At 44.8% G+C, this 27,223-nt stretch overlaps 2 protein-coding genes across 2 annotated transcripts in view; one reads left to right on the top strand and one right to left on the bottom strand.

Annotated features, from left to right (window-relative positions):
* Positions 1 to 11,655: 11,655 nt before the first annotated feature.
* LOC142776165 (uncharacterized) lies at positions 11,656 to 14,920 on the bottom strand. Its single transcript, XM_075879355.1, has 2 exons — positions 14,902 to 14,920; positions 11,656 to 12,944 (listed from the first exon to the last, which is right to left on the bottom strand). The coding sequence occupies exon 2, from the start codon at positions 12,917 to 12,919 to the stop codon at positions 12,302 to 12,304; it is 618 nt and encodes a 205-aa protein (XP_075735470.1). The 5' UTR covers positions 12,920 to 12,944; positions 14,902 to 14,920; the 3' UTR covers positions 11,656 to 12,301.
* The window catches only part of LOC119186753 (activating signal cointegrator 1 complex subunit 2-like), a 132,925-nt gene continuing 119,535 nt past the window's right edge, over positions 13,834 to 27,223 (top strand). Inside the window, exons 1-4 of the mRNA XM_075879358.1 lie at positions 13,834 to 14,067; positions 20,948 to 21,028; positions 22,171 to 22,373; positions 26,853 to 26,924. Coding sequence (XP_075735473.1) covers positions 20,981 to 21,028; positions 22,171 to 22,373; positions 26,853 to 26,924 — 323 coding nt within the window. The 5' untranslated portion in view covers positions 13,834 to 14,067; positions 20,948 to 20,980. The remainder of the gene's footprint in view (positions 14,068 to 20,947; positions 21,029 to 22,170; positions 22,374 to 26,852; positions 26,925 to 27,223) is intronic.

Raw genomic sequence — 27,223 nt, forward strand, 5'->3', positions numbered from 1 at the left:
TACCTACCACTGCCTGCCTGCCTGCCTGCCTGCCTGCCTGCCTGCCTGCCTGCCTGCCCGCCGCCGGCCGGCCGGCCGGCCGGCCGGCCGGCCGGCCGGTCGGTCGGTCGGTCGGTCGGTCGGTCGGTCGGTCGGTCGGTCGGTCGGTCGGTCGGTCGGTCGGTCGGTCGGTCGGTCGGTCGGTCGGTCGGTCGGTCGGTCGGTCGGTCGGTCGGTCGGTCGGTCGGTCGGTCGGTCGGTCGGTCGGTCGGTCGGTCGGTCGGTCGGTCGGTCGGTCGGTCGGTCGGTCGGTCGGTCGGTCGGTCGGTCGGTCGGTCGGTCGGTCGGTCGGTCGGTCGGTCGGTCGGTCGGTCGGTCGGTCGGTCGGTCGGTCGGTCGGTCGGTCGGTCGGTCGGTCGGTCGGTCGGTCGGTCGGTCGGTCGGTCGGTCGGTCGGTCGGTCGGTCGGTCGGTCGGTCGGTCGGTCGGTCGGTCGGTCGGTCGGTCGGTCGGTCGGTCGGTCGGTCGGTCGGTCGGTCGGTCGGTCGGTCGGTCGGTCGGTCGGTCGGTCGGTCGGTCGGTCGGTCGGTCGGTCGGTCGGTCGGTCGGTCGGTCGGTCGGTCGGTCGGTCGGTCGGTCGGTCGGTCGGTCGGTCGGTCGGTCGGTCGGTCGGTCGGTCGGTCGGTCGGTCGGTCGGTCGGTCGGTCGGTCGGTCGGTCGGTCGGTCGGTCGGTCGGTCGGTCGGTCGGTCGGTCGGTCGGTCGGTCGGTCGGTCGGTCGGTCGGTCGGTCGGTCGGTCGGTCGGTCGGTCGGTCGGTCGGTCGGTCGGTCGGTCGGTCGGTCGGTCGGTCGGTCGGTCGGTCGGTCGGTCGGTCGGTCGGTCGGTCGGTCGGTCGGTCGGTCGGTCGGTCGGTCGGTCGGTCGGTCGGTCGGTCGGTCGGTCGGTCGGTCGGTCGGTCGGTCGGTCGGTCGGTCGGTCGGTCGGTCGGTCGGTCGGTCGGTCGGTCGGTCGGTCGGTCGGTCGGTCGGTCGGTCGGTCGGTCGGTCGGTCGGTCGGTCGGTCGGTCGGTCGGTCGGTCGGTCGGTCGGTCGGTCGGTCGGTCGGTCGGTCGGTCGGTCGGTCGGTCGGTCGGTCGGTCGGTCGGTCGGTCGGTCGGTCGGTCGGTCGGTCGGTCGGTCGGTCGGTCGGTCGGTCGGTCGGTCGGTCGGTCGGTCGGTCGGTCGGTCGGTCGGTCGGTCGGTCGGTCGGTCGGTCGGTCGGTCGGTCGGTCGGTCGGTCGGTCGGTCGGTCGGTCGGTCGGTCGGTCGGTCGGTCGGTCGGTCGGTCGGTCGGTCGGTCGGTCGGTCGGTCGGTCGGTCGGTCGGTCGGTCGGTCGGTCGGTCGGTCGGTCGGTCGGTCGGTCGGTCGGTCGGTCGGTCGGTCGGTCGGTCGGTCGGTCGGTCGGTCGGTCGGTCGGTCGGTCGGTCGGTCGGTCGGTCGGTCGGTCGGTCGGTCGGTCGGTCGGTCGGTCGGTCGGTCGGTCGGTCGGTCGGTCGGTCGGTCGGTCGGTCGGTCGGTCGGTCGGTCGGTCGGTCGGTCGGTCGGTCGGTCGGTCGGTCGGTCGGTCGGTCGGTCGGTCGGTCGGTCGGTCGGTCGGTCGGTCGGTCGGTCGGTCGGTCGGTCGGTCGGTCGGTCGGTCGGTCGGTCGGTCGGTCGGTCGGTCGGTCGGTCGGTCGGTCGGTCGGTCGGTCGGTCGGTCGGTCGGTCGGTCGGTCGGTCGGTCGGTCGGTCGGTCGGTCGGTCGGTCGGTCGGTCGGTCGGTCGGTCGGTCGGTCGGTCGGTCGGTCGGTCGGTCGGTCGGTCGGTCGGTCGGTCGGTCGGTCGGTCGGTCGGTCGGTCGGTCGGTCGGTCGGTCGGTCGGTCGGTCGGTCGGTCGGTCGGTCGGTCGGTCGGTCGGTCGGTCGGTCGGTCGGTCGGTCGGTCGGTCGGTCGGTCGGTCGGTCGGTCGGTCGGTCGGTCGGTCGGTCGGTCGGTCGGTCGGTCGGTCGGTCGGTCGGTCGGTCGGTCGGTCGGTCGGTCGGTCGGTCGGTCGGTCGGTCGGTCGGTCGGTCGGTCGGTCGGTCGGTCGGTCGGTCGGTCGGTCGGTCGGTCGGTCGGTCGGTCGGTCGGTCGGTCGGTCGGTCGGTCGGTCGGTCGGTCGGTCGGTCGGTCGGTCGGTCGGTCGGTCGGTCGGTCGGTCGGTCGGTCGGTCGGTCGGTCGGTCGGTCGACGAATACTTTTCAGAGCCACCAAACTATTCACCCGAGACAGTGTTGACGACCGACAAAGGAAAGCCAGCCGCCAAGTGATGGCTTACTTGGCTAGTAAAACTAGACAGTATTTGGTGTGAGCAATACTTTTGTAGGGCCAAGAAAAGCATAACTTTCCCCTCTTCATCACCTTTGAGTGCACAGAATAATAAGGAAATGCGACGTGATTTACTGTCACTGGACATCGGGGACCCTCAATAAATGTTAACAATGGAGCGTTGAGCTTAATTGCTTACTCGCATGATTCCTTGTTGTCTTTTTTTCACTGCAGAAGCAATTGCTTGAGCCCTATATTTGCAATGACATAACATCAGCACGGCTCAGTAAAATAAGAGAAAGTGCTAGCATGATGCTATTGGTGGAATTTGGTTACGAAGCATAAGATAATCATGTGTAAGGTTCAGTAAAGTGAAAGAAAATCTCGTACATGTGCTTTATCGTTTTTTTTCTTGCATTAGCTATACTTTGCTGGTTAGTGTCGATTTCGAAGCCAAGATCTCCACACGGGGTTAAGCAATCATGAGTACTCTTCACTAGGACCCGGGAGGCGATCGTGGGCTGAGAATTCCTGGAATGAAAGACCCTCCAACCTAGGGTGACCTTGAGTTTTTGAGCTCTCAAACATTGTTTTGGGAAATTAAAGGTTCATTTAATTGATATCAAGTGTGTGAGAAGTTTAAGGAAAACAAACTGCGCAAGGATAATGTGAACACTGCCATCTGCTAAAGAAAAACGCCAGCAAACTTGGCTTGGCAAACGATGAGCGCTGGGCATATGAAGGTCTGTCTTCGGGTGCTTGAAGCTTGGAGTAATGCTTGGACACCTCTAAGCAAGACCTTCAATTGATTGCATTCCAGAAACAAAAAAACACTTCTCTCACCAGTTATAGTGCTGTTTGCTCAGCAACTGTACAGAGCAATGAAAATTTTTATTACTGTCAAGCAAGAAAAAAAAGAGAACTTGATTTTTACAGAACAGTATTGACTCAAGTCAGACCATAATAGAAATATAATATTGAGCCTATATATGTACGTTTGATTGATAAAAGATGGAAATGGAAAGGAGCATGTGACTAAATGCCGGTGCTTTCTTTTTTTGGTATTCTTTGGTAGGTATGGATTTTACCAAGTTAATTACTTATAATTAGTGCTGTCTTCTGGGTTTTGTAAATGTCAAATGCCTGAAGTCATACTTTGGGTAAATGTAGCATATAATAATTCAAAGACAACTGTGAATAGAATGAGTTCAGGAAGAATATGCAAATACATTACGCGGACATTAAGGACACGGTAAGGAAAACAAAGAGGAAACACAGTAATAGTACAGTGAGCTACTAATAAATCAAACTGCTCTCTCTTGCATCAGGTGCACATTATTTGAATTGTTATTAGGCACAACTAGCAACTTTGCAAATGGGTGCAGTAATAAAGAAATTAATCATTCTGATGGAAACTGCAGTAAAAAATTTGCCACAGATAGAACAGTGGATAAGCTAGCAGAAAAAAAAAAACGCTCATGTAATTAGGCAGAGGCGATAGGTCTGTATGTGTACTGCATGGACACTCCGCCGAATACCTGCGATGCTGTTCAAGAAAACAAACACTTTCTCGAAACGTGGGAGAACAAGCTTGCTTTGGAGGACCTGGACAAAAATTGACGTCTTATCGCCAGGGCCAAGGAGGCAGTGAAGGGGTTAGAGGGTTTCTGGAATGAGGAGGCTTCCCACCTAAGGTAGATGCAGAACCTACACCGCTATACCGTTTTGAGAAATAAACGTTCATTTCTCCTCCTCATGTAATTCGCGTAGACAACATCATCAGGATTGCATAAAATATCCTGATGGATAAACAAACTAGGGCCCAATATTGATCCTGTACCAACAAATATGACTCAATTTGGTAGGTAGCTGATAATTTAATTGAGTTTCATATACCCGGCCCTTATTCCATACAGTAGTAGCTTGGCATCAATAATATTGTGTTTATTAGAATTGAATGCTTTTTTTAGGAATATGTCAGGGTCTAGAAAACTATGTCCTGCTAAACAGTGGCAGCTTCTTTTATTATGAAGTACTAATGAACTTACCACCTGTACCAATGCTCAATCTCAATAGCCTGAGGATCGGAATGGTTTTAGCTAGTGTGATGGTGATAGATATACTTTGCCAGATTTTAATCTGGAAAAATTCCAAGGCCGACTGAAAACCTAAAAAAGACATTGTGTGACATTGTGGGAGGTTTTCCATGTTATACTTCATGCTAAAATATTATATGTTACATGAGAGTGTCTGTGGCAGAGGCTTCTCGATTCATGCTGAAAAAAATGGAGCCGGGAGACACACTGCTCTGGGGTCATACATCTTGTGCTACAGCTAAAGCATTGCTGGCTCAGGCAGCAAGGTCTAAGAACTTCCCTACAGCTATACGAACGTTTTACAACTGCACTTGTATCACCTTAAAGAGACACTAAAGGCAAGCATTAAATCGATGCGAACTGTTGAAATGCCATTGCATGAAGCTCTCAGCATTTTCTTGTGCCAAAAAAATGCTTAGATTTAGAACAAATGGCCCTTCAGGAGTTCACATATCTTTAGCACCCTAGTTAAATCAGCATCCTTCGAGACAGATGCGCATCTACAGCAGCGACAGTCATCATTGCGCGTGATTATCCAGTCGACGCATACATCCGTGTAGACGCTTTGAGAATGCACCTAAGACATCTTGCTCGGCTTGCATCACATCACCTCAAATCACTTCGAACTTCTAGGCCCCACTCAGCGTTCAGCGCAACTGTAGCTCAGCATTGCGCAGTTCTTCCATTGCACTTCATGCATGCAGCATGGCTGCAGATACCATTGTGGTGCCTACACCTACTCAAAGCCCTTTTTACAATTCCTGGCATCCAAAATTAGAAAAAGTCGTCGCATCTAGCCCTGAAACAGGCCACATTACTCTTCCTGCAAGAGAAGCACAACGGACGCCTTCACATTCACACGGATGGCTCACTGTCTTCAGTAAGCACAGCAGGGGCGGTGGTTATTCCCGCGAGGCACATCACAATCAAATTCATGACATCGCATTTGATGTCATCGACAGCTGCAGAACTCGCCGCCATACGTCCACCTCTGGAGTTTATAGTTGAAGAACCTTCAGGAACTTGGCCTGCCTTCTCGGACTCGAAGGCTGCTCTTCAATGTCTTATGTCACCCTTTCGCCATGGACCTAATGAACAATTAGTAGCTGAAATAAGGCTTCTTCATCACCAAGCAATCGAGAAACAGCACAGCATAGTGTATCAGTGGATACCAGGTCATTGCGGTATACATGGCAATGACTGCACAGATGAGGCCGCTAGATCTGCACACGGCGGTACCCAATACACAGCCATCCCGTTCTCAAGAACCAACGCAGCTACAAGACTTCGTTCGCTTGCACATGACCTCACACTAGTACAGTGGAACTCAACAGACTTCACAAACGCGCGCCTGCATAACTTGGATCCCGATCTGCAGCTTCGTCTTCCCTCAGGGATATCACGAGCTGAGGAGACTCTTCTATGCCGCCTGTGGCTTGGAGTGGCCTTTACGAACGCATACTCCTTTCTCATTGGAATGGCCAGCTCTTCTACATGCACTTACTGCAGCAGCGAAGAAACTATCGCGCACCTTCTATGTGATTGCACCCATTTCAACGCGCCAAGACAAGAACTGACTGCAGCTCGGTATAGATTGGATGAGCGGCCTTTGTCGGAAGAAAAGATTCTGGGTCATTGGCCGAGCCCATCCTCAGCCCAGAAGGCTTTGAAAGCTTTGCTGCACTTTTTGCGGACAACTAGCCTTAGAGCCAGACTTCAGTGTCTTGTACTCTTTGATGTAGCCTTTCCTCTGTCGCTACTTTTTTTTCTAATTTCTCTCTCTCTCTTAGCAACATTTGTTTTTATCATCTTTTATTCCCCTCACCCCGTTTCCCAGCACAGGGTAGCCAGCCGGTCCAAGAACTGGCTAACCTCCCTGTCCTTTCACTTCAACTTTCTTCCTCCTCCTTCGAGACAGAAGTTGTGACACTGAACACACTATAACCATCCGACAACAAGCTCTTCACTTTCTCACATAAAATTCAAAAGCACAGTCAGAAGCCAAGCAACTGTGATCATCGTGGTTTTACTGCCAAAGTGTCTTCAACAGCTGTGAATGCAAATGTCAGCACCGCACATCATCCGAACGTCAGTGTTTCTACTTTCTTGGTTTTGAATGACTACAAAAATAGTGAATACAGATTTCAACAGTCACTGAAAGCTCTAGGGAAAGAGAAGCAAGAAATCTGGGGGCTTAGTTTATGAGGATGCCATAGCACCTTGTAGAAAGAGCTCAGTAGATTAATCTGGTGTATTGCAAAGACAACAAATAAAAGTTGGCCAATATCACTAGTTGGCGATATTGCACATTCCAACGACAATTCCCTAGCCTCCAAGTTGACCCTTTCGCTTAAGCCATTTGTTCCAAATTGAAATCGTCAATCTCGGGCACTTTACTCGGAAATAAATATAAATTATTTCTTTTACGAATACGCCTGACTAGCTCTTGGCTGATATTGCCAAATTTATTGATTTTGGGAAGAGTTAACGCAGGAGTCTAGACGGTGTTGCTGTTTGATTTTTCTGTTTTTTTTTTGCAAGTCCAAAATTGTAACCCGTCGACGTATTCTAGCACAAGTTAATGTGTCCTAGAAGAATCTGTTGGTAGACTCGTCGATACATGTCTTGATATGCTCTAAGTGTAGATACGTGTACCACAGAAAGTATTAAAGAAAACTTTGAAAGAAAAAAGTATGTGCAGCACAAAGAAACAAAAAAAAAGAAGACATAAACAGTAGTGCCAGTATATATAGTTAGCCTTCCCTTGTTTTTGTTTCCTTGCGCAGCACATACTCAGTGTATAAATTTATATATTCCCATTGAGCATCACTTTCAAGTACAAGAAAGAAGGCAGCTTCTAACTTTGGGTGCCAAGCCTGAAAGGACTGCGGAGCTAGGCAGCCTTCTTTGTTTCACTTCCGTTTTCTCTCTTTTATTTCTGCTTGATTCTTCCTCTGTCTGTATTTATTTCCTATTTTTCTTCTTTTTATTTTTCACTTCATCATGTTTTTTTTTATTTTTACACATGGTTTTTCATGCATTATGTCAACCGACGACAGCATACGCCAGCCCGGGCCCCTAATGTGCTTTGCACTTAATATCATCCTCAAGGCGCTCAAAGAAGACTTGCTGGTGCGAGCACGCTCTCAATGAGCTGCATATGGCTATGCTACTCATGGTTCTGGCAGCATTCCGCCAAGCTGGGACAGCAATCGATGAAGACACAGAACAGCCCAGGCCCCGAAATGCTCCACACTTGAAACATCACTATGTATTATGCTCGCATATTTGATTAAAAATGCAAGAATTGCTACGAATAAAAATTGTAGCTGCTGCCGTGCGTTGAAATTTACAGAAGCAAAGCTAATAAAAATAAACAACGGGCCCTAATGTGTACAACATGCCAACATCATTTTTTTTAGCAAGAAAACTCAAATCACAACTTGCAGACTCCACATGCCTCTTACCTCCATCACAAATGAAAGGTCTGATGTAGTTTAAGGGCGTGATTCATCGAGGTACGAAACGAAGGTAGTACAGGCTTATGCACCTACATCGAGCCATGATGATCATATGGTTGAACGCTTCTATGAAGACGTAGAGTCAGCCGTTAATAAAGTCACAGTATACTATCCTGATGGGCGACTTTAATGCCAAAGTATACAAGAAATAGGCCGGATGCCATGCAGTGAGGGAATATGGCATCAGCTCTAGAAATACCACAGGGGAGCTATTAGTAGAGTTATCAGAACGTAATAAATTACGGATCTCGAATACTTTTTTCAGAAAATGGGCTAATCATAAGTTAACGTGGCAAAGTCCAAATGATGAAATTGAAAATGAAATAGACTTCATTCTGCCTGCACACCCAGGCATTGTACAGGATTTAGAAGTAGTTGGCAAAATCCAATACAGTGACAATAGAACAGCAAGAGCTCGTGTTCACTTAGATTAAAAAAAAAGCCAAGACAAAAATTGACACTCAAAAAACCTATTATGAACTACCAGTGAGAGGAAAAGTACAGGAATTCAGAGTTTCGCTTCAGAATATACTCGAGGTACTAGATGAGGTAATTGACGATAGCATTGACACAATGAATGATAATCTTTTTACTATCACCAAAGAATGCAGTGGAATTCAGAGGTACAGTCACTAGAGAGGACACTTGCAATATATCTCAGGAGACAAAAATCTTATTAAGAGACGACAAACCATAAAAGCCTCAAATGCAACCGACAAAATAAAGCTAGTGGAGCTTTTGAAGTAAATCAATAGGCGTAAGGTAGCCAACATCAGAAGGTATAACATGGGGAGAATTCCGCAGGCTGTAAAAGGTGGCAGAAACCTAAAAGCTGCGAAAACAAAGTTGTGCATACGCAAAAGATGATGTTTGATTTGCATACATGGATACACAAGGACACAGAGGAAAGAGGGAGAGAGCAAGCTGGCAACTGCCACCTGGAGGGGCACAACGCCTGCTCACTCTTCTGGGAGAAGGGAGGAGACAGAGGAAAGGTAGATAGGAAGGGAGAAAAAAAAAAGAAGAGAGAGAAGTTAAGAAAAAATGTCGAAGACTTAGACTTGTATAAGTAAAAAAAAAATTAAGAAAAAAATTCAATTATAAAGTGGTGGCCAGGTCGTTTGGTCTATAAAAGTAAGTAGAGCTCGATGGGCCTGGTCGTGTCAGGAAGCTTAACCTCTCGGAAAGAGCTACACGTCTAGGGTGGTGCACTTAAGCCCCAGGAATTTATATTCCTTAATCTGAAAAGCCTGCTGCGTAGCGAAGAACAGTGCACTATGACATGCTCAAGTGTTTCATAGGAGTCACGAGTGGTGCACAAGGGACTGCCAACATGCCCTTGATGGTTTAATCGTTAACACACCAGCTCAGAGCCCACTCTTAGTTTGTATAACAGCGCTCTGGAACGACGAGGCAAGCCACGGCCACGAACATGGGGAGGGAACGATGCCTCTGCCACATGCTGGTCTGGGTGCTGCTTTAGGAGGTGTCAGCGTATAAGCAGACGAGCATTGTCCATCATACATGAAATACTTGAACAGTCACAATCATCATATTTATAAGACGAAGCGAGGCGATTCACGTAAGCCTTCATTGCCCGCAATGCCCACGTGCAAAGCTACCCACTGAGCAGCTAGGCATACTCCACACGAGAGAATATGGTTGGCGGATTCCGTGATGCTGCATAGAACAGGGCTGTCGGTCTCCTTGCGGGCGAGTTTGATAAGAGCACCATGAGAGTCTGCAAGGATTGCAACCTTCGATACTGGTAACCCTTCTTGCACATACTTAAGGGCGACCTCAGTGGCTGCTAGCTTGGCTGTCACCGACAATGAGGAGTGGGGTATTTTAAAAAACCGCTTGATATCGGTTGACGGGCAGAAGAAAGCTGCAGAAGCGCTCAGGCCATCGCTGTGTACAGAAGCGTCCATAAATACTTTTGCATAGTCTTGAAATTATTCAAATAAGTGTGAATGGGCTAATTGGTATAGTTCCGAAAAAGGACGGTCACACTTTTTGAGTCTTTCTAGTATCGACAGATGGGTAGGAAAGGTACATATGCTGTGCTATCTCGGTGTTGCCAATTCAATATTTTCGTCCGAATTGCCAGTAATGTCATTGAACAAAGCCGCTGATGTATGCATTAAAGAACAAGGAAGGCAATGTCATAACCAATATAGTTAGGCTGGTCGAGGTGGTGGAGGAGTTCTACAGAAAGCTGTACAGAAAACAAAACAACCAGGATGATATTGTGAGAAACAGTACTATTCCAGAGAAATTTGACATCCTACCAGTAATGACAGGAGAAGTAAGGAAAGCCCTAGAAGGAATGAAAATTACAGGCCGACCAGCTCACCATCTGTTTTCTAGAAACTACTAAAAAAATTGATAGTTAATATAATTAGGGCGACATTAGAGTTCAATCAAACATAGGACCAAGCAGGATTTCGTACAGGCTACTGCACTTTAGACCATATTCATACTATCTGTCAGGTAATAGAGAAATGAACGGAATACAACCAACTTCTATACATAGCCTTCATAGATTACGAGAAGGGGTTTGACTCGGTCGAGACATCAGCAGTAATGCAGGCACTATGTAACCAGGGCATCGAAGAACCCTACATAAGCATATTGAAAGAAATCTACAGTGGATCCACAGCCACCATAGTTCTCCATAATGAAAGTGACAGAATTCCAGTGAAGAAGGGTGTAAGGCAGGAAGACATGATCTCTCCAATGCTATTCACAGCCCGTTTACAGGAGGTTTTCAGGACCGTAGATTGGGAAGAGTTAGGGATGAGAGTTAATGAAGAGTATCTTAGTAACCTGCAATTTGCTGATGACTGGACACAGAAAGCAGAAAAGTAGGTCTGAAAATAATTATGCACAAAACTAAAGTAATGTGCAACAGTATTGACAGAAAACAGAACTTTTCGATTATAGTAGAGATGCTGAAAGTTGTAAAGGAATATTTCTACTTAGGGCAAATTGTAACTGCGGAGCCGAACCATGAGAGTGAAATAACTAGAAAAATAAGGATGGGGTGGATCACACTCGGCAAGCATTCACAAATCATTAGTGGTAATCTGCCACTAACCCTCAAGAGGAAGGTATATAATAGCTGCATCTTGCCAGTACTTACCCACAGAGCAGAAACCTGGAGGCTTACAAAGAGGCTTCAGCTTAAATTGAGGAAGAGGCAACGGGCGAAGAAAAGGAAAATGATATATGCAACCTTAACAGACAAGAACAGAGCAGAGTGAGTAAAGGAACGAACCGGGATTAAAGAGATCACAGTTAAAATAAGATGAAGAAATGTACATGGGCTGGGCACGTGGCACGTAGACAGGATAATGGTGGTCGTTAAGGGTAACTGACTGGATTCCCAGAGAAGCCAAACGCACGAAGGGGAGACAGAAAGTTAGGTGGGCCAATGAGATCAAGAAGTTCGCAGGTATAAAGTGGCAACAGAAAGCACAAGACTGGGTTGATTGGCGGATCATGGAAAAGGCCTTTGCCCTACAATGGGCGTAGTCAGGCTGATGATGATAATGAAGGGAGTGATTTTTAAAGGTACTGTGTGTAAGCACAGATATGCCAAGCTTAGGCTGTAGTGAATGATGGAGTAGTTATGTAGTGTTGTGCTTTACAATAGGCTTCATTTGACACAATTATAACAATACGCTACACAAGTGCTGTCGCATCTTAGCTACACAGAATGATACAATTACTCCGGCAAAAAACATTACCATGATGGCGTTTTATTTCAGAATAAATTGCATTGTACACAACCGTATAATAACATGCTATTGAAATGCTGTCTTTTCCAGCTACAGAATCAGAATACATAGAATGTTCATTCAGCCCGCATAATATAAATAACGGTCCATTTCAGAGTGCACTGCACTCCACATAATCTTCGACACATCACATAAGAAACTTAGTGCACAGAACGACTATTGCATTTTCCCAGCATAACCATTCCACTTTTTCTCACTGATATTTAAATACACATACATACAAAATACATTGAACCAACAAAACTCAAACAACACCGGCTTAATTGATTAACAAATTTCAGAAATAGAGCCTTTGGCATTTTATAAGCACTTACAACATTTCACACTTTCCCTTCACACATGTCTACTGTAAGTTACAATTAGTGTAAACATTCGTAACTGCTGACACTTTTTTTTTCAAGTTCTGAAGTTATAAAACGACTGGATATCCCAAGATATACTTAAAGCATGTAGTCGGTTTTCCGTCTGTCAACTTCAAATTTAGCTACCAACTCGCATATCTCGCAGCAGAGTTAAGAGTCCAGTACTTCATTTCATCAGGTACATGCACTGTTCCACTAAATTATCGCGGGCATGACTACGGCCGAAGGTACAATATATCGGTCATTTCTTCCGCACCAGTGAACTCTCTGGCAACGTCAAATTTAGCGAGGGTGCCGTCCACCTGCTTTCGCAGAATAAACAGCCTCGTCTGGTACGTGCCCATATCCGAGACACCGCCGAATACGGCCTCCAGTTTAGATTCCGGCGGTAGGTGAAACTTGGGCAGGTGTCGGCTACGGGTCGCAACGCGGTGAAGACTGCACGGGATGGCAACGCGCGGTGTAGTGGCATCTACTTCGGCAAGCGGGAACAGCCTGTCCATACCCAGGACAAGCGTGTGACAATGGTCGATGAAGAAAACTTGAGCCGATAGATGAATGTCCCCCGTTTCGCGAAACACGTCGGTGACCACGGCGTGTGCCAGGTCGGCCACAGAGCGCCTGGTGTCGGCCACGCAGTACTGGCCTATTTCGACGCCGTACAGGTGTATCTCGCAGCCCCACACGAAGCGTCTTATGTACGGATTCTTGCCGTCGACAAGCCGTAACCAGAATTTGGTGGGACTTACAAAGTTGGACATCCACACCGAGAGAGGCACGTTCAGCGGAAGGCTCGTGAGCTTGGGAACCGTGATGACCAGTTCGTCGAACATGGGGACCTTGGGTTCAAGCAGGCGCCTGTAATCAGAAAACACGGTCAAGCTTTGAAACACTCGAACAGGCAGCCTTTTTACAGCGCACAGCGCTTCTTCAGGCACGACAGACCTAGCGCGGTCCGCAACCACACTGGGTAATTTTAACTTTCCCTCCTATCGTACTTCGCCTGCTGGCCTGGTTGTTGTGGCCTCTATCAACGCCTCCTTTGTGGGTTGTTGTCGTTGTTTCCCTGTGCAAATGGCTCGTACCCAAAGAAGGGGATTGGCCGATTATAAGGTGAATTCGCCCTATACTTTCAGCATTGCGTCATTTATACAAAATTTTTGTAACTTAATATTGATTTGAAATGCCGATATCAAGTTTGCAGAAAAAAATGAAGAAAAATAGTGCGACTGTATTTAGCGAGAAAATCGTTTAGTCGCAGTGATGTATGCCTGAACGGTGAATAAAACATCCCTGTGGCTGAAACCCAGTGTAGAGGCTCCAAATGAAAGAAGATCAAGTTGTGATAATTGCAAGCCCAGTCTTTGAAGAGGTGGTGCTAGTATGCTTTGCCTGAATAAATCGAAACGGGGACAATGGAATAAAAAATGACTGATCGTTTCCTCTTGATTAAAGTAAATGCACATAAGAGAATTCAATATACCTGATCTATGCAAGTAAAAATTGGGGGAGGTAACGCGGCAACAAAATTTCGTGATGACCACTTCCATCATCTTTGAATTAGACAGTTCACTGCGCCAGGGAAATAACAAGTGTTTGTACTTTGGACAAGTCGTCAGTGCAGGGTTTGATAACTTTTGCCTGATTTTAAGTGTGCGAAATCGTGCCACCGTAATGTATACTGTATGAGGGAAAATAGGAGTAATTGGTGTCGAAAACGATGCCTTCGCAAGAGAATCAGCTATTTCGTTTAACAACAAACCTTTGTGCCCTGGTGTCCAGATTAAATGAATACTTCGGAGATGACAGGGAACCAATGATTTAAGAAGTTTCAGTATGGGTGAGCGACCAGATGCGGACAGAGAAGAGCACACTGATAATGAATCAGTTATGACTGCTATGACTGGAATGGAAATATTTACCTTTCGCAAAGCTAACAGTATTGCCATGAATTCAGCCAGAAAGACAGGAAGAAAATCCGGTAAGCGAAGTGAAAATGACCAATCAAATACGGGGCAATATATTCCAACGCCTGATTTTTCATGTGATTGAGATGCGTTCGTTGCTATAATGACATTTGTTGGCAGAGTACTTAAATGGTCCTGCAATAAACCATTTAAAATGCCTGTAGGTAATAGTTTAGCGTGAGTTGGGAAGATATCATGGTAAACAATTTCTGGAGAATTTTGTTGCTCAGTTAAAGGAATCAGATCACGAACTTGTACATTTAGAGGCTCAAGTAACGATTGAACAAATACTATTTGTGGTTTGTGAAATCTGGGCCAATGCACGGAGAAGAATAGGTCAGGATTGGAAATAAAAATAATTTGTTCAGGGTTAAACCGTGCTTCATATAGTCGTAAAAAGGTCTGCACAGTGAGAATGTTAAAGCGACATAATAAGGTTGGTATTCGTGCTTCAAAGTATAACACTGCATTCGCAGTATACTTTGGAAGTCCTAAGCAGAGCCGTAAGGGCTCTCTTTCCAATAGAACGAGCGGCCGAAGTTTGTAGGCTGGCGCACCAGAAAAAAGAAGACAGCCAAACTCTAACACAGGTCGGAGATACATTTTATATATAATCAAAAGTGCCTTCCTTCTCATACCTGATCTACAATTGCTCAACCTCCGCAATACGCCCATCGCGCGTACTGCTTTTGTCGCGATGTATTTAATGTGAGGGCGCCAATTTAGATGTTCATTATACATAACTCCAAGATATTTCAATGATTGTACTTGTGGGATATCTTGAAGCTTGTAATTAATAGATATGTGCACGGGAGCTTTGATAGTAAAAACGAGAATAGCACAATTACCGATATTCAGGTTCAACATCAATCCATCCAGCCAATGTTCTATTTCATTAGGATATGCTTGCAAGATAGTGTTTCATTAGGATATGCTTGCAAGATAGTGTAGAGACAGTGGAAGTCATGTGCCATAGCAAAGAAAGCAATGTCATCGGCATAAACATAGGTTTTCACATCTGGATGAACGGGGATGGTACTAAGCAATATGTTGAATAATACCGGGGAAAGTACTGACCCCTGAGGTACACCTCGGGTTTGCTTGTGCTTACAGGAAGAGAAACCGCCCTGATAACAATAAAGTGCGTTGCCTCTATGATGAGTTGTGCCAAGAGTTGATGATATGACCAAAGAGTTTGATGACCTTTGACAAGACCATGACTTTGTTAACATTTCCGAAGACTGAATTTTGATAACCAACAAAGCAACCTACATAAATAATAAAAGAGTGCAATAAATGTTTTTCACCCAATTTACATCATACAATTATAAAGTTTCGTTTGAATATAAAACAAAAATGAAAAAGAAACTAAAGTAACATAACCTGCTGGCTTCTTAGCTTTTCGTATGACAATTTGTGAATGCAACATGATGCTGGTTCGTGTAATAATACCTTAACTTTGTTAATTTATGAAATAGTTGTTTCAATGTGTTGCCAATGGTGGTAAAAGTACAGCTTAAATGTAGTAGCTGAAAGCGTTTTTTTTTTTCCACGTTCTTATCATTTTAGCGGAAGCTCTAGCCCTATCATCATCAAGAAAAAAATTGCAAACATGGCAGCCGACAGCAAAAAAAGATGCGCTGGTACCGTATCAATCAAGTTTCAATGCTCGTTATCGTGATGTACCGATTTACATGACCAATCGTCACCCGTTCATTCCCATGTGACAATATGCTGTACTTCGATGTGCTCAATTTCTTGTTCGTTGTTTGTCAACGTGAGGAATCTCCAGTTACCGGCTGTCACATGTAGTGTTTCGGCTTACTTGTGGCTCATAGTACAGTGATTTTGTCGGCACTAGTCAGCTGCGACTAATTGGCTTATTTGGCCTTTGAGTCCAACGTAAATCGAATCATCCGTTTTGTTACGCTAGTCATGTGGCGTTGTTTCGGATTTGCAAATTGCACGCCGATTTTACTTGATTTCATGCCAATAACAGAACAACAGTATGTTTAGTATAGAATTCAGCTCATCACGCTTTAAAGCATGTTCATGTAATACCGGAAACCTTTCAACGTAATTTTTTCGAGTGAGCATGTACAGACGCGTCTTGTCAGTCAATGAGTTGCTTTTTTTATGTTATTCCAGTGCTGGACATGTTAGTATCAGGTAGGCAGTTTGCTGTCTTTGGACACGTAGAGAATTAGCATGATTAAGAAGTCTGCACTAGAGATCTATCGAACATTTAAGCAGGAAATTTCCAAGGAAAGGATCTATGATAATACTCAGGGTAGTTCTCTACCGTTTGAGGTCACGACGGGAGTATTGCGAACCAAGACATATCGTGCCAAATACAAAGGGGTAGACACGGTATGCAGTGCATGTGGAGAGGAGGAAGAAACTGCCAAACACTTGATAATGTTCTGTAAAGGGTTTCACCCTATAGTTCAGGATGATGGCGCAGAGTTTTTCAAAGCACTGGGGTTTAGGGCCAGAGAGCGCAGAATATACTTCAAGCGGGTAGAATTAACTAGAAGAAGGTTATCTGATTGGTGGCTAAAGTCAAGGTTCGAGTGAAAATTAAACCCTTCACTGCAAAGCACCAGTCCTCAACTTCACTATTTAAAGAAAAAAAAAAGATAAAGCTGGTGGTTAGTTCATTAAGTATTACGGCTATGTGGCGTTAGCCGGCGCCCGATCTAAAGGGTACAGCCACATCCATCCATCCATTCATGTTGAGCTTTAGCGTGTGAGCACCAGACCTTCACTTATAAATTTTGGGGTCGTGCCTTCAGGTGCAGATTTCGCGACGTCGCGTCGCGTGTTTTAAGCACCTTCATGTGGGAGTGGATTACAAAGTTACAGGGATTTGAAAAATGTCTCTCTCTCTCTCTATATATATATATATATATATATATATATATAATTTTTAAACTTAAGTGCCACGTTTACAGCCTTGCTGCGAAAACATGCAGCTCTCTTGCTTGTGATGCCATGTGTGACGTGTTTGAACAGGTTAACAGTTTTTACAGTGCCTTTAAGTGTAAAGTGAACTACGAAGCGCTACCCTGCCCTAAATGGGAATTTTTCAAGATTCCATGATTTTGGCTTCAGAGAGAGTCGTCAAAATATTGTTGTTTAAAGTGCACATAATGCAGTTTACTGCTTGTGGATAAATATCTAATAATGATAAGAAGGAGCAGGCTTCAAAAATGGAAAATATTTTCGATCATGTAGTAACAATAAATTTCAAGCTTGCATGAACAGTCTTTGACTTAACTAAAGACCATTTAAAGTATTAGCAACTGTTTTTAATTATATGGGGCAGCATAACTATGACAACAGAAGTTATGTGGTACTTAATGTCACCTGCAGTGTTGTGTTCACTAAAAGGGAGAAATGTTATACTACAACTCTGCACATCACCGTGGAGGAATTCAAGCATATTGAGATGGGTCAAACAAACTCTTGCACAGGCTAAACATTTATAAGCAAGCAGATCTTATTCTTGAAATGTCTGATAATCGCCCTCAGGTAAGCAGCTCAACACCTACAAAAACTGGCCTGCAGCACGTTTTTACTGATTTATCGAAAGGCCTTATGAAAAAGAGCGACGGAAGCAATGGATTGCCATTGTGCGTTGAAACAAACAAGCTGCTCCAGCATTGTGTGAGTTAATGCGACGCTTCTTGTGCTGAAGCTTTTGTTCAGCCGTATCGGCGCTCGTTGGATGCACTCGATCATGTTGACACTCATAATTTTCGTAGCCTAAGCATGTGTTGGTTCGGTTCGATTGCCATGCAAGGGCACTTGGCTCAAACGTTCTGTATTTATTATTCTTAGAAACAGCAATGCGGCAATCATTGAATTCAGAAAGAACAAGATGTGGTTCAGACGTCGCATTTGTAATCAAAATAAATCGGATGTTCACCACGAGCTCCACCTCATATCTGGGCCTTGTTATGCTGGTCTGCGCCAAGCTCCCATCATATTCGCCGGCTTGACGATTCACTCCACCTAGACAGCAGCACTGACAGTTTGTTCGCCTTCGTTGTAGGAGGTGATCACATGTCTCCTTGGCAACTCTCTTAAAAACTTGCCACTGCTCCCACAGCATCATCTATTGATACTTTTCAACAGTCCCACTGACCGCACGACATTATCAAACAAGTCTCTTCTGGTTGAGCGAACCACGCTATCCCTTGAGGAACAGACTTCACTAACTGACGGCTCACTGACAGGCCCTCTGTCGCTGCACGCTTGGGCCTGGAAAGTCAGGCAAGGTCCTGCATGATTCGTGTATGCATAGCACAGCGAAGGCTGTGAGGAAAGGGCCACATCTTTCTCACAGATTCATCTGTGGAATCGGACGGTGCAACTTCTACTTCTTGATTTCTTCCAATCTTGAGTGGTATTGGGGCTGAGGGGTTGAAGGGATCCCACTGTCGCCTCCAGTTTGTTGGGTCCGGCCAGTCTCAACTAGTTGCTGGCCCTCGTCACGGGACCCATCTTTTGTAGTGAGGAAATGTACCTTTGCAGGACAGACGGAGGTTTCTTTACATCTCATGAGGATAGAGAAAAATAAGAAGAGGACGAAGGAGAGAAAAAGAAGAGAGTAATTAACAATATTCTTCAGCTTATATAGCCAGCTTTCATACAACCTCGTGGCATTTGGTGTCCACAGCTCCAGCCAATCAGATGGCTTGACGAGCCGGTGAACACGATGAGAGTCCAATAAGGTTAAAGGAGAGTCAAGTGTCGTTAACCATCATGAGTGCTGGCGCTAATCCGTAACGGCTTCCCAATAACTTTGTACACGCATTGCTCGTTGCATTTCCTAAACCTTTGTTTGAGTGACGCCTCAGCTGTCCAAGACAATTGACGGGCCTTTGGCGCAGTTAGCTGTGCACTTTGTTTTGGGTGTCACCCAAAAGGACAGCAGTCTTTGAAAAAACATCTAGAAGTGTCTACAATGTCATTCAGCTGGCTGCACTGATATTGTGAAACAAGGTGGGTAGAACGTCAGGATTCAGTTGCATTGTCTGGAGAAGCGCTTTCCGAGATCATTCGCTCACTTGAAGAGTTCATGGACACATTTCGTGACAAAGCAACAGCGTCTACCGCTCATCGCCTCCATCAGCGAATCTGTTCGCCCAACTTGCTTATGTGCCTCGCTGTTAGTGAGGCGTTGCTAGGCCTCACACACCACTTGTCTGTGTATCTGCAGAGCCCATATATATTTCATGAGTGTTGCCTTGGAGCAGGTTGACTTGGTGCTGACTAAGCTGGAAGAGATGGGAACTAACGCGGAGGCATAATTTCACAAAATATTTTCTCTGTGTCAAGACAAAAGTGGCAAAGTACATAGTGAAGTGCGAGATTTCATGGGTGGTAGGAACACAAAGATACCGAGCAAACCACGATTGTAGTTTTGTGGAAAAGTACTACAGGCAAGCCTTGTTCACTCCATACATAGATGACCTGAAAGTTTCCCTCAAACTGTGCTTTCAAACCATTACAAAACGCTGTAAAGTTTGCAATTTGTGTGCCAAAGCACGCCTCCGAAGGCAAATTTGAATCTGTGCTGCCAGCCTTCGATTTTACCTGAGATATGACATCAGCTCATATCCTTACATTAAAAGGGGAATGGAAAATCTAGAAAACTAATTGGCGAGCCATGCAAGAGGACGAATTTCACCGCTTTGTGACAGATGATTTAGCTGAATGCGGCAAAGCCCCCTTCCTGAAGATTCACACACTACTCAACATATTGTTAACGCTCTCTGTGAGTACAGCTGCTAAGAGCACAGCTTCTCGACACTGAAAAGAGTGAAAATGTATTTGAAAAACTGTACAGCTGAGGAGTGGCTTGATGGTCGGGCTCTAATGTTCATTCACCGGATGCAAGTCAATGTCAGAGAAGTTATCGCTGTGTTCATGAAGAAACTGCAATGCTTAAAAACTGAAGCGTGAACTGCTCTCCAGGCTACATATCATTTGTTTTCTTTTGCATTGGCCTTTACTATATGGTAATACTATTGAATCCCAGCTGCGGCGGCTGCATTTCCGATCAAGGCAAAAGTGGTGTAGGCCTGTATGCTCAGATTTGGGTGCACGTTAAAGAACCCCAAGTGGTAAAAATTATCGGAGCCCTCCACTACGGCGTCTCTCATAATCATATCGTGGTTTTGTGACATTGAACCCCACATATCAATCTATCAGTATTATTGGCAATGCCATTCTTTAAAATTGCTCGCTAAATTGAATGCTAACGTTCTGCCTCTTTTTTGTCAAGGAAGCATCCATGTTTTATTTCTTTGTTGTCCAATAAAATTATTTTCCCGAATGTGTGTCTTCTTTGTTTCAAATTTCTTGCCATAAATTGGCTCCCATTCTTCTCGCAGATTTGTTAAGACAGAGTGTGACAAGTTCGACAGAGAAAGCGTGCAATTTTTTTTTTTGCTGCACATGCGTAAGTGGAGACTAGTTCTCTAGCATTTCCCCTCCCCCCCTCCCCCTTTTCTTTTTGTCACTCATTTTACTGTTACTAATTAATGTATGGGACTTTCCTGGTGGAGATTATTTGCTAGGAAAGTATTCTTTCTGGTGCGCACACACTAGCTTTACTGCAGTGTCAAAATTTGCTTTCCATCACTGATTAACTCGCCTCTTGTGCTGCATTGCACTTTGTACTCATTTTCTTCTTATAATTAAGAAGCACCTCTGTATGCCCGGGCAACTTTCTTTCTATTTGCCATGAAAAGACTTTCTTTCAAACAATTAAGCCTTGCCCCCACCTGAAAAAAAAAAGAAAAAAGCAGCCACATGCATTGTGGCAGCTCTCATGGCAGCTTTATTCTTGTTTTACAAAATTTGTTTTATTTTGTATTTCAGGGATCTAATTTACAACCTCTGCATGACAGGCTTATGCAAGTTGTGGATGAGCATGGCCAGCCAATCCAAGTTACAGCTTTGGTATGTCTCAGTTAAGAGGACATGTGTGTGTTAGATTGTGTGTTTTTTTTTTTTAATGTACGGTGCTGTGGGATGGGAACATTTCTAAAAATTTTGATCCACTATTGTCTTGTATTGTATTTTAGCTTATCACGAATGCTTGAAATTTTACATGGCATACCAACCGATATGAGCCCGAAACGTACATCAGTTTCGTAGCCTTAGTGGTTGTTGCATTGTCATTGTCACTGTCACAACTTCTAGCAATTGTGTGGACGTAGTGTAAAATGTCTTACCTAATTGCTTAGATTTACGAGCTCACTAAGTGTAGCTGACCTCGAGGAGAAGGAGGAGAAAGGACAGGGAGGTTAGTAGCTGACCTGCACGAGCCACTACAGCCTACCCTGTAATCAGATTGTGGCTTTGGTGTTGCAAAAATCTAAAAGATAATGAATTTAATTATGTGCAATAAAACCATGTGATTTTTAAATGAAATGCATGGTTTTGTGAATAACTTTGTGTAATTATAAAGTGGAAAAGTAAATATCGCACGAGTTGAAAAAACAAGTCCATGCAATTTTAAGTTAGATGCAACCAAATTGCATGGAACATAAAAATATGTTTTATATTCATTATAGCTCTGTATTTGTTATGTGCTAATACAGATAGAAAACCTTTGCTTTTATTTTATATGTTTGACAATTTGTTGTCTTTAGAGTCATTGAAATATATATGGACTTAGTATGTTTATTGAAAAGTTAAGGTATGCAGCTTAACAAGAATTGGAAAATCGCATTAACTAGTGACTGAGTGTGTGCTAAATTTGAAGTATTGCAAATTCAACTCTGACTGACGCATGCTAGCAGGCAATTTGCAAAGTCCGTGTTTCAGTCTGAATTTTATTTATGTAATGCTGCCATTCAGTGCACACAGTCAACATCAACAGTTGCTCATAGTCAGTATGTAACAACTAGCCCCTGTAATCTCTTTGCTGCACACACTGAAGCTGGCAAGATGTTTGTATGAAACTTGCAGCATTGTTCATCCTCCCACGCACGTTTAATTTAATGTTAGATCTTCGAATGCTTGCTTTGTGTGAAAATGTTAGCTTTTGTTGAGCGTGGCATTTCACGTAGAAAAATATTTTGTATTATTCTCCTCAGAGTAAAAGTTTTGTGGAACCAGTCTACTGGCTCAAGTACAGACCTCCGCGAATGATCTTCAGCTTCGATGAGCTGATGTCCATATGTGCTGATGAGACGCAAGGCCTGGCCGAAAAATACAGTGCAGCGATCGACGAGTGGTTGGATCGCATGGCATACATTGAGGAAGACCTGATGAAGATGCTTCGGATACCGCACAATCGGTGAGTAGGGAAATAGCAGTACTAGAACATTCTCAGAGAAAAGAAGTGAATGATGTCGTGTTTGTCAGGAAAAGCTTTCGTAGCTTTGTGTCTCAGCTGGAGAAATATTTTATAGTTTTTTTTTAGCCACCCTTGTACTACTTCTTGCGCTTAATTGTGTGAATGTGCTGTACCTTTTATTATTCCTTTTTTCTATTTTTCATGGTATAGATTTAACATTTCAAGAGTAGTGACACTTGTTTAAATTTGGTACTTGTTCTGCACATATTTTGTCCTGTCTTTCACTAATTCATGCTGTCGTACTAGCTGACCCAGAATAAAAATTTATTCGTGGTTTAATGGCTGTTTACTAAAGGATAAGATTATACAACTAAAAATATGAATGCAAAGTATGAAACACGAACGACAAGAGTGAGCATTTTACTCTTGTTGTGGGATGTTTGTAGTTATGATAGTTTATGCATCATCATCATCATCAGCCTGACTACGTCCACTGCAGGACAAAGGCCTCTCCCATGTTCCGCCAGTTAACCCAGTCCTGTGCTTGCTGCTGCCAATTTATACCCGCAACCTTCTTAATCTCATCAGCCCACCTAACCTTCTGTCAACCCCTAACCCGCTTTCCTTCTCTGGGAATCCAGTTAGTTACCCTTAACGACCAGCGGTTATCCTGTCTACGCGCTACATGCCCGGCCCATGTCCATTTCTTCTTCTTGATTTCAGCTATGATATTCTTAACCCCAGTTTGTTCCCTAATCCACTCTGCTCTCTTCTTGTCTCTCAAGGTTACACCTACCATTTTTCTTTCCATTGCTCGCTGCGTCGTCCTCAATTTAAGCTGAACCCTCTTTGTAAGTCTCCAGGTTTCTGCTCCGTAGCTAAGTACCGGCAAGATACAGCTGTCATATACCGTTTTTCTGAGGGATAGTGGCAATTTACCTTTATGCATACTCTTCAATAAACTTCTCGGAGTCGCTGTTGGCTAGCACGTGATTGTTGCCGTCTTTTTATTAAGTATTGTTGAGCTCCTAGCAACTTCTAAAGACACCATAATATTATAAAAGTAAATGAGACTTAATGCATTTAGTTCTTGAAAATACCTTTAAAAAATTCGTTGTTGGGTTAGTTGGTAGAACATTTCAAAAAACTAACTTGAACGCAAACACACGACACATTGTCACACATACACACCCAGGCATGAAACACGCACAGCACTCACTTCTAAGTGATTTATTCATAGCACGAAGGTTTGAACATACAGTCAAATACGGATATATCGAACTCGAAGGGTATCGCGAATTAGTTCGATATATGAAAAATTCGATATAAAAAAATAGAGGCCCAGAGAGCTTACCTGTAGTGGATCCTCACTTACAATAGGTGATTCCACACACACACGGCAACCTAATGAATTATTTACATGAAAAAAAATTGCGAATCTTCGCCTGCTTCTTCGTTTTCGAAATGTTGAGGACGCTAGTCTCGATCTTATGAAGGCTGTCCAGGTGCGACAGCCCAGTTTCCTCCATGCGGCCGATACAACGGCGAATGTTTTCAAACGCTGCCGCCACTTTAGCGGCGGAGTATGCTCATGTAGCCAGCGCCTCGTCCGGACGATCCTCCTCGTCACAGGAGCTGTCAGCCTGGATATTGCAGTCCGCTTCCACAAAGTCGTTTGCGGACATTTCGTGTAGAACTGCTGCCACGATGAAGACGACAACTCGCGAAACGTATTGTCTATGTGCTTGTCGAAGCCATCTTCACCAGTTTCCGCAAGTTCCGCCATCTCGGAGCCTGCCTTGCAGAATCAGTTGACCACTGTGTCCGTCTTCATGTCTCGCCAGGCATTGAAGATCTCCGCGCGAGAAAACTTCGTGGAGATTTCCAGCCACTCGTTCATTATCCACTGCTGGATGTCCTGGCTGCTGACAGCTTCGCTTTCGCCAAAAATGGTTTGGTCAACGATGTTGTAGTGCTGCTTAAATTGGTGAAGCCAATCGGTGTTGTCGGCGAAGTTGTTTCACCAAGTGCAGTGGCAAACCTTTGGCCTTGGCAATCAGCATCGGGCCATCCACCGGAACGTTTTTCGCGCACACTTCTAAAAACCAGGCATAGAGTGCCTTTTATACATTCCCGTGGGCAGAAGCACACACATGACTGGCTCCCGGCGTTTGCTGCTCTGCCGCCTTTGCCTTGATATCTGCCTTGTTTTTTCACAAGGTACTCTAGAGTGCTCTGGAATATCCCGAAGTCGTCTGCGACGGTCGAACATTTCTCGCCCGCCTCAACATGCTGAATAGCCCTCAACTTTGTCGCAAAGTCAAAGGTCTTGTGCTTCTTGACGCTGACCATAGCTACACGAAAAGTCGACAATTCGAGGAGTCCGCAGCGGCTTTGCACACCACACACGCAAAAGAAAAATGCTGCACATGCGGTGATATGTAGGCGACGCAACAGCGGAAGCAACAAAGTGCTCGGGAGGCGATGGCCACCTGCGAGGGCAACAGAAAAAGGCGTGAGCTGTGGTTGGCTGATCAAAACTTGCAAAACAGCAACAAAAAATAAAATAAAAGGCAAAAGGAGGAGGACATCGGCTCCTTCGTTCCTGCTCTCCGAGCTGATGGGTACGTGGAGAAAGCATGAGAGAGAGAAAGATAAAGCAAAAAAAAGTGTTAAAAAAATGCAAGTTAAAGATTGTGCAGTCTGAGCCTTCTCGCCCTTACCTTTTTTCGAGCGTTTCAGGTTCTGGCAGTGGCGTGCCGCGAGCAGGTCTTTGGGCACTGCGAGTGCCAGAGCGCGCTGTGTAACTCGTGCGCGGAGCCACGCTGCCGCGGAGATCGCGGGTGGGGAGTGTTGAAGCGCACCTTCAAGCTCGCGTGGCATTCAATAGATCTGAAGGCGGGTAAAAATACCATTCAATATAAATGTGTGAATTGCTATACTTTTACTAAGGAATTTCAAGGGATAACTTTCTAGTTCGATATACCTGAAAATTCGATATATGTGGGCTTAATATAACTGTGTTCGACTCTATACATGAGGCACATGTGCGCATTAACATCATAGAAGGCCAACAGCATACATCATCAAGACATACAGTTTTTCCTCTCACAGCCTCAAACCTATAAACTGGAATTCACTTGGGAACAAAGCTAGCGAAGGGGCACTCACGCAGTGATCATTATTTTTTTTATGAAAAAGGCCTCTAACACCTCACGTGCAGTTTTTCTTGCGCTTCTGCCTAGAATTTTTGTCTCAGAGAATCGTGCATCGCAACCACACAAAATGACATTCGCAACTAGGTGCGCATACTTTTCATCTCGTTTTGCTCATTTTGGGGCGTGTTCCTTTAAGTGGTAATTAATACATCTTTCGGTATGGCCAATGTTCACCTTGCAGGATAAGGGTATTGAGTACATGACTCCCCGTAGAACATTTCACAAAGAACCTCTCGTACCTCTTCTCTGATACCAAGATTGTAAGCTTAAGTGCAAGAAAAACTGCACGTGAAGTTTTAGACGCCTTTTTCATTGAAAAAAAATAAGGATCACTGTGTAAGCACCCTTTCACCATCTTTGTTCCCAAGTGAATACCAGTTTATCGGTTCTAGGCTGTGAGAGGATAAACTGTATGTCTTGATAATGTATGCTGTTGGCCTTCTATGATGTTAATAATGTGCGCATATGCCCCATGTATTTGTTCCAACCTTCGTGCTATGAATAAATTAGTCAGAAGTGAACGCTGTGCGTGTTTGGTGCTGGGTGTTTGTGCGCATCATTGTGTCGTGTGTTTGCTTAGTTTTTTGGTATTCTTGATAATACCATCTCACTGTTCTGTCCATGCCTGCATGCTGTTCTTTTGTTCTTTTTTTTACCTCCTGCTTTGGGTAGCATCTACTATGAATTAACCCAATGGCTTAATACCTGGTTACTCTAAATCAGCTCCCATGTCTCACCTCTGCAAGACTCAAAGAATATTATTTTTTGTTGACCAAATTGAAGATGAATCATGTGAAGCACACCGATTTTGCTTCACTTTTGTGTCGGAATACCTTAAAAAATAAACTTCAAAAATATTGTGATACCATAGCTTCATAGTTGACTTGCTACATATGTAAAACACTGCGTTTTGTATTTTTTATCTATGCTATGTAATCATGTACACAAATTTTGTATTTTGCATCCGGAATATTTTTGTTGATTACAAAGCACAATTAACACTCATATTTCAATGTTTTATGCGACTGCCTACCATCTGCTGATATGTAAATGTTAATTTTTTTGGTTTCTAGGTAATAATAGAAGGTCCCACCCCTCCATTACCTTGCATAGTGAGGCTATCTTCTGAATAATTATAAGAGGAAAGTGTGCTTAATCATATGTGAAGATAAATAAATAAATAATCAAATTAGTTAGAAAATGTAGTGTATAGAATTAGGGTGTTATGTGTGCATATTAACAACATGTGCTATGTTTCTAGGTTCTGGTCTCATGCCAGGTACGACGACGCTTTCCACCAGCTGCTTGAGTCATACCTGCGGCTTGCACCAAAGTATGCCTTTTCATACCTTCTTATGCCCCGTAAACTTGATATTGCTTTACAGATAAACCTGGATATAAATAAATTGACTGATTCCCAGAAACATTTGTTTTAAAGAAACTCATTATATGCACGTTCAGTACCAAAATTCGGAAAATAAATGCACAAACTATACAACAGGAGAACTGAAGGCAGGGCTAGCCCAAAACACTTATTTAGCGGTAAAAAACTGCTTTATTATTGCAAAAGCAAATATTTAGACACTCTCGGGGTGTTTTTGCCATCGCCGCCATTTTTGTAACAAGTCCAAA

The sequence above is a fragment of the Rhipicephalus microplus genome, chromosome X, assembly GCF_043290135.1.
Source record: "Rhipicephalus microplus isolate Deutch F79 chromosome X, USDA_Rmic, whole genome shotgun sequence".
Taxonomy (NCBI): domain Eukaryota; kingdom Metazoa; phylum Arthropoda; class Arachnida; order Ixodida; family Ixodidae; genus Rhipicephalus; species Rhipicephalus microplus.

Coding starts and splice junctions, on each gene's coding strand:
- LOC142776165 (XM_075879355.1), bottom strand. CDS start 12,919: ATGTTCGACGAACTGGTCATCACGGTTCCCAAGCTCACGAGCCTTCCG.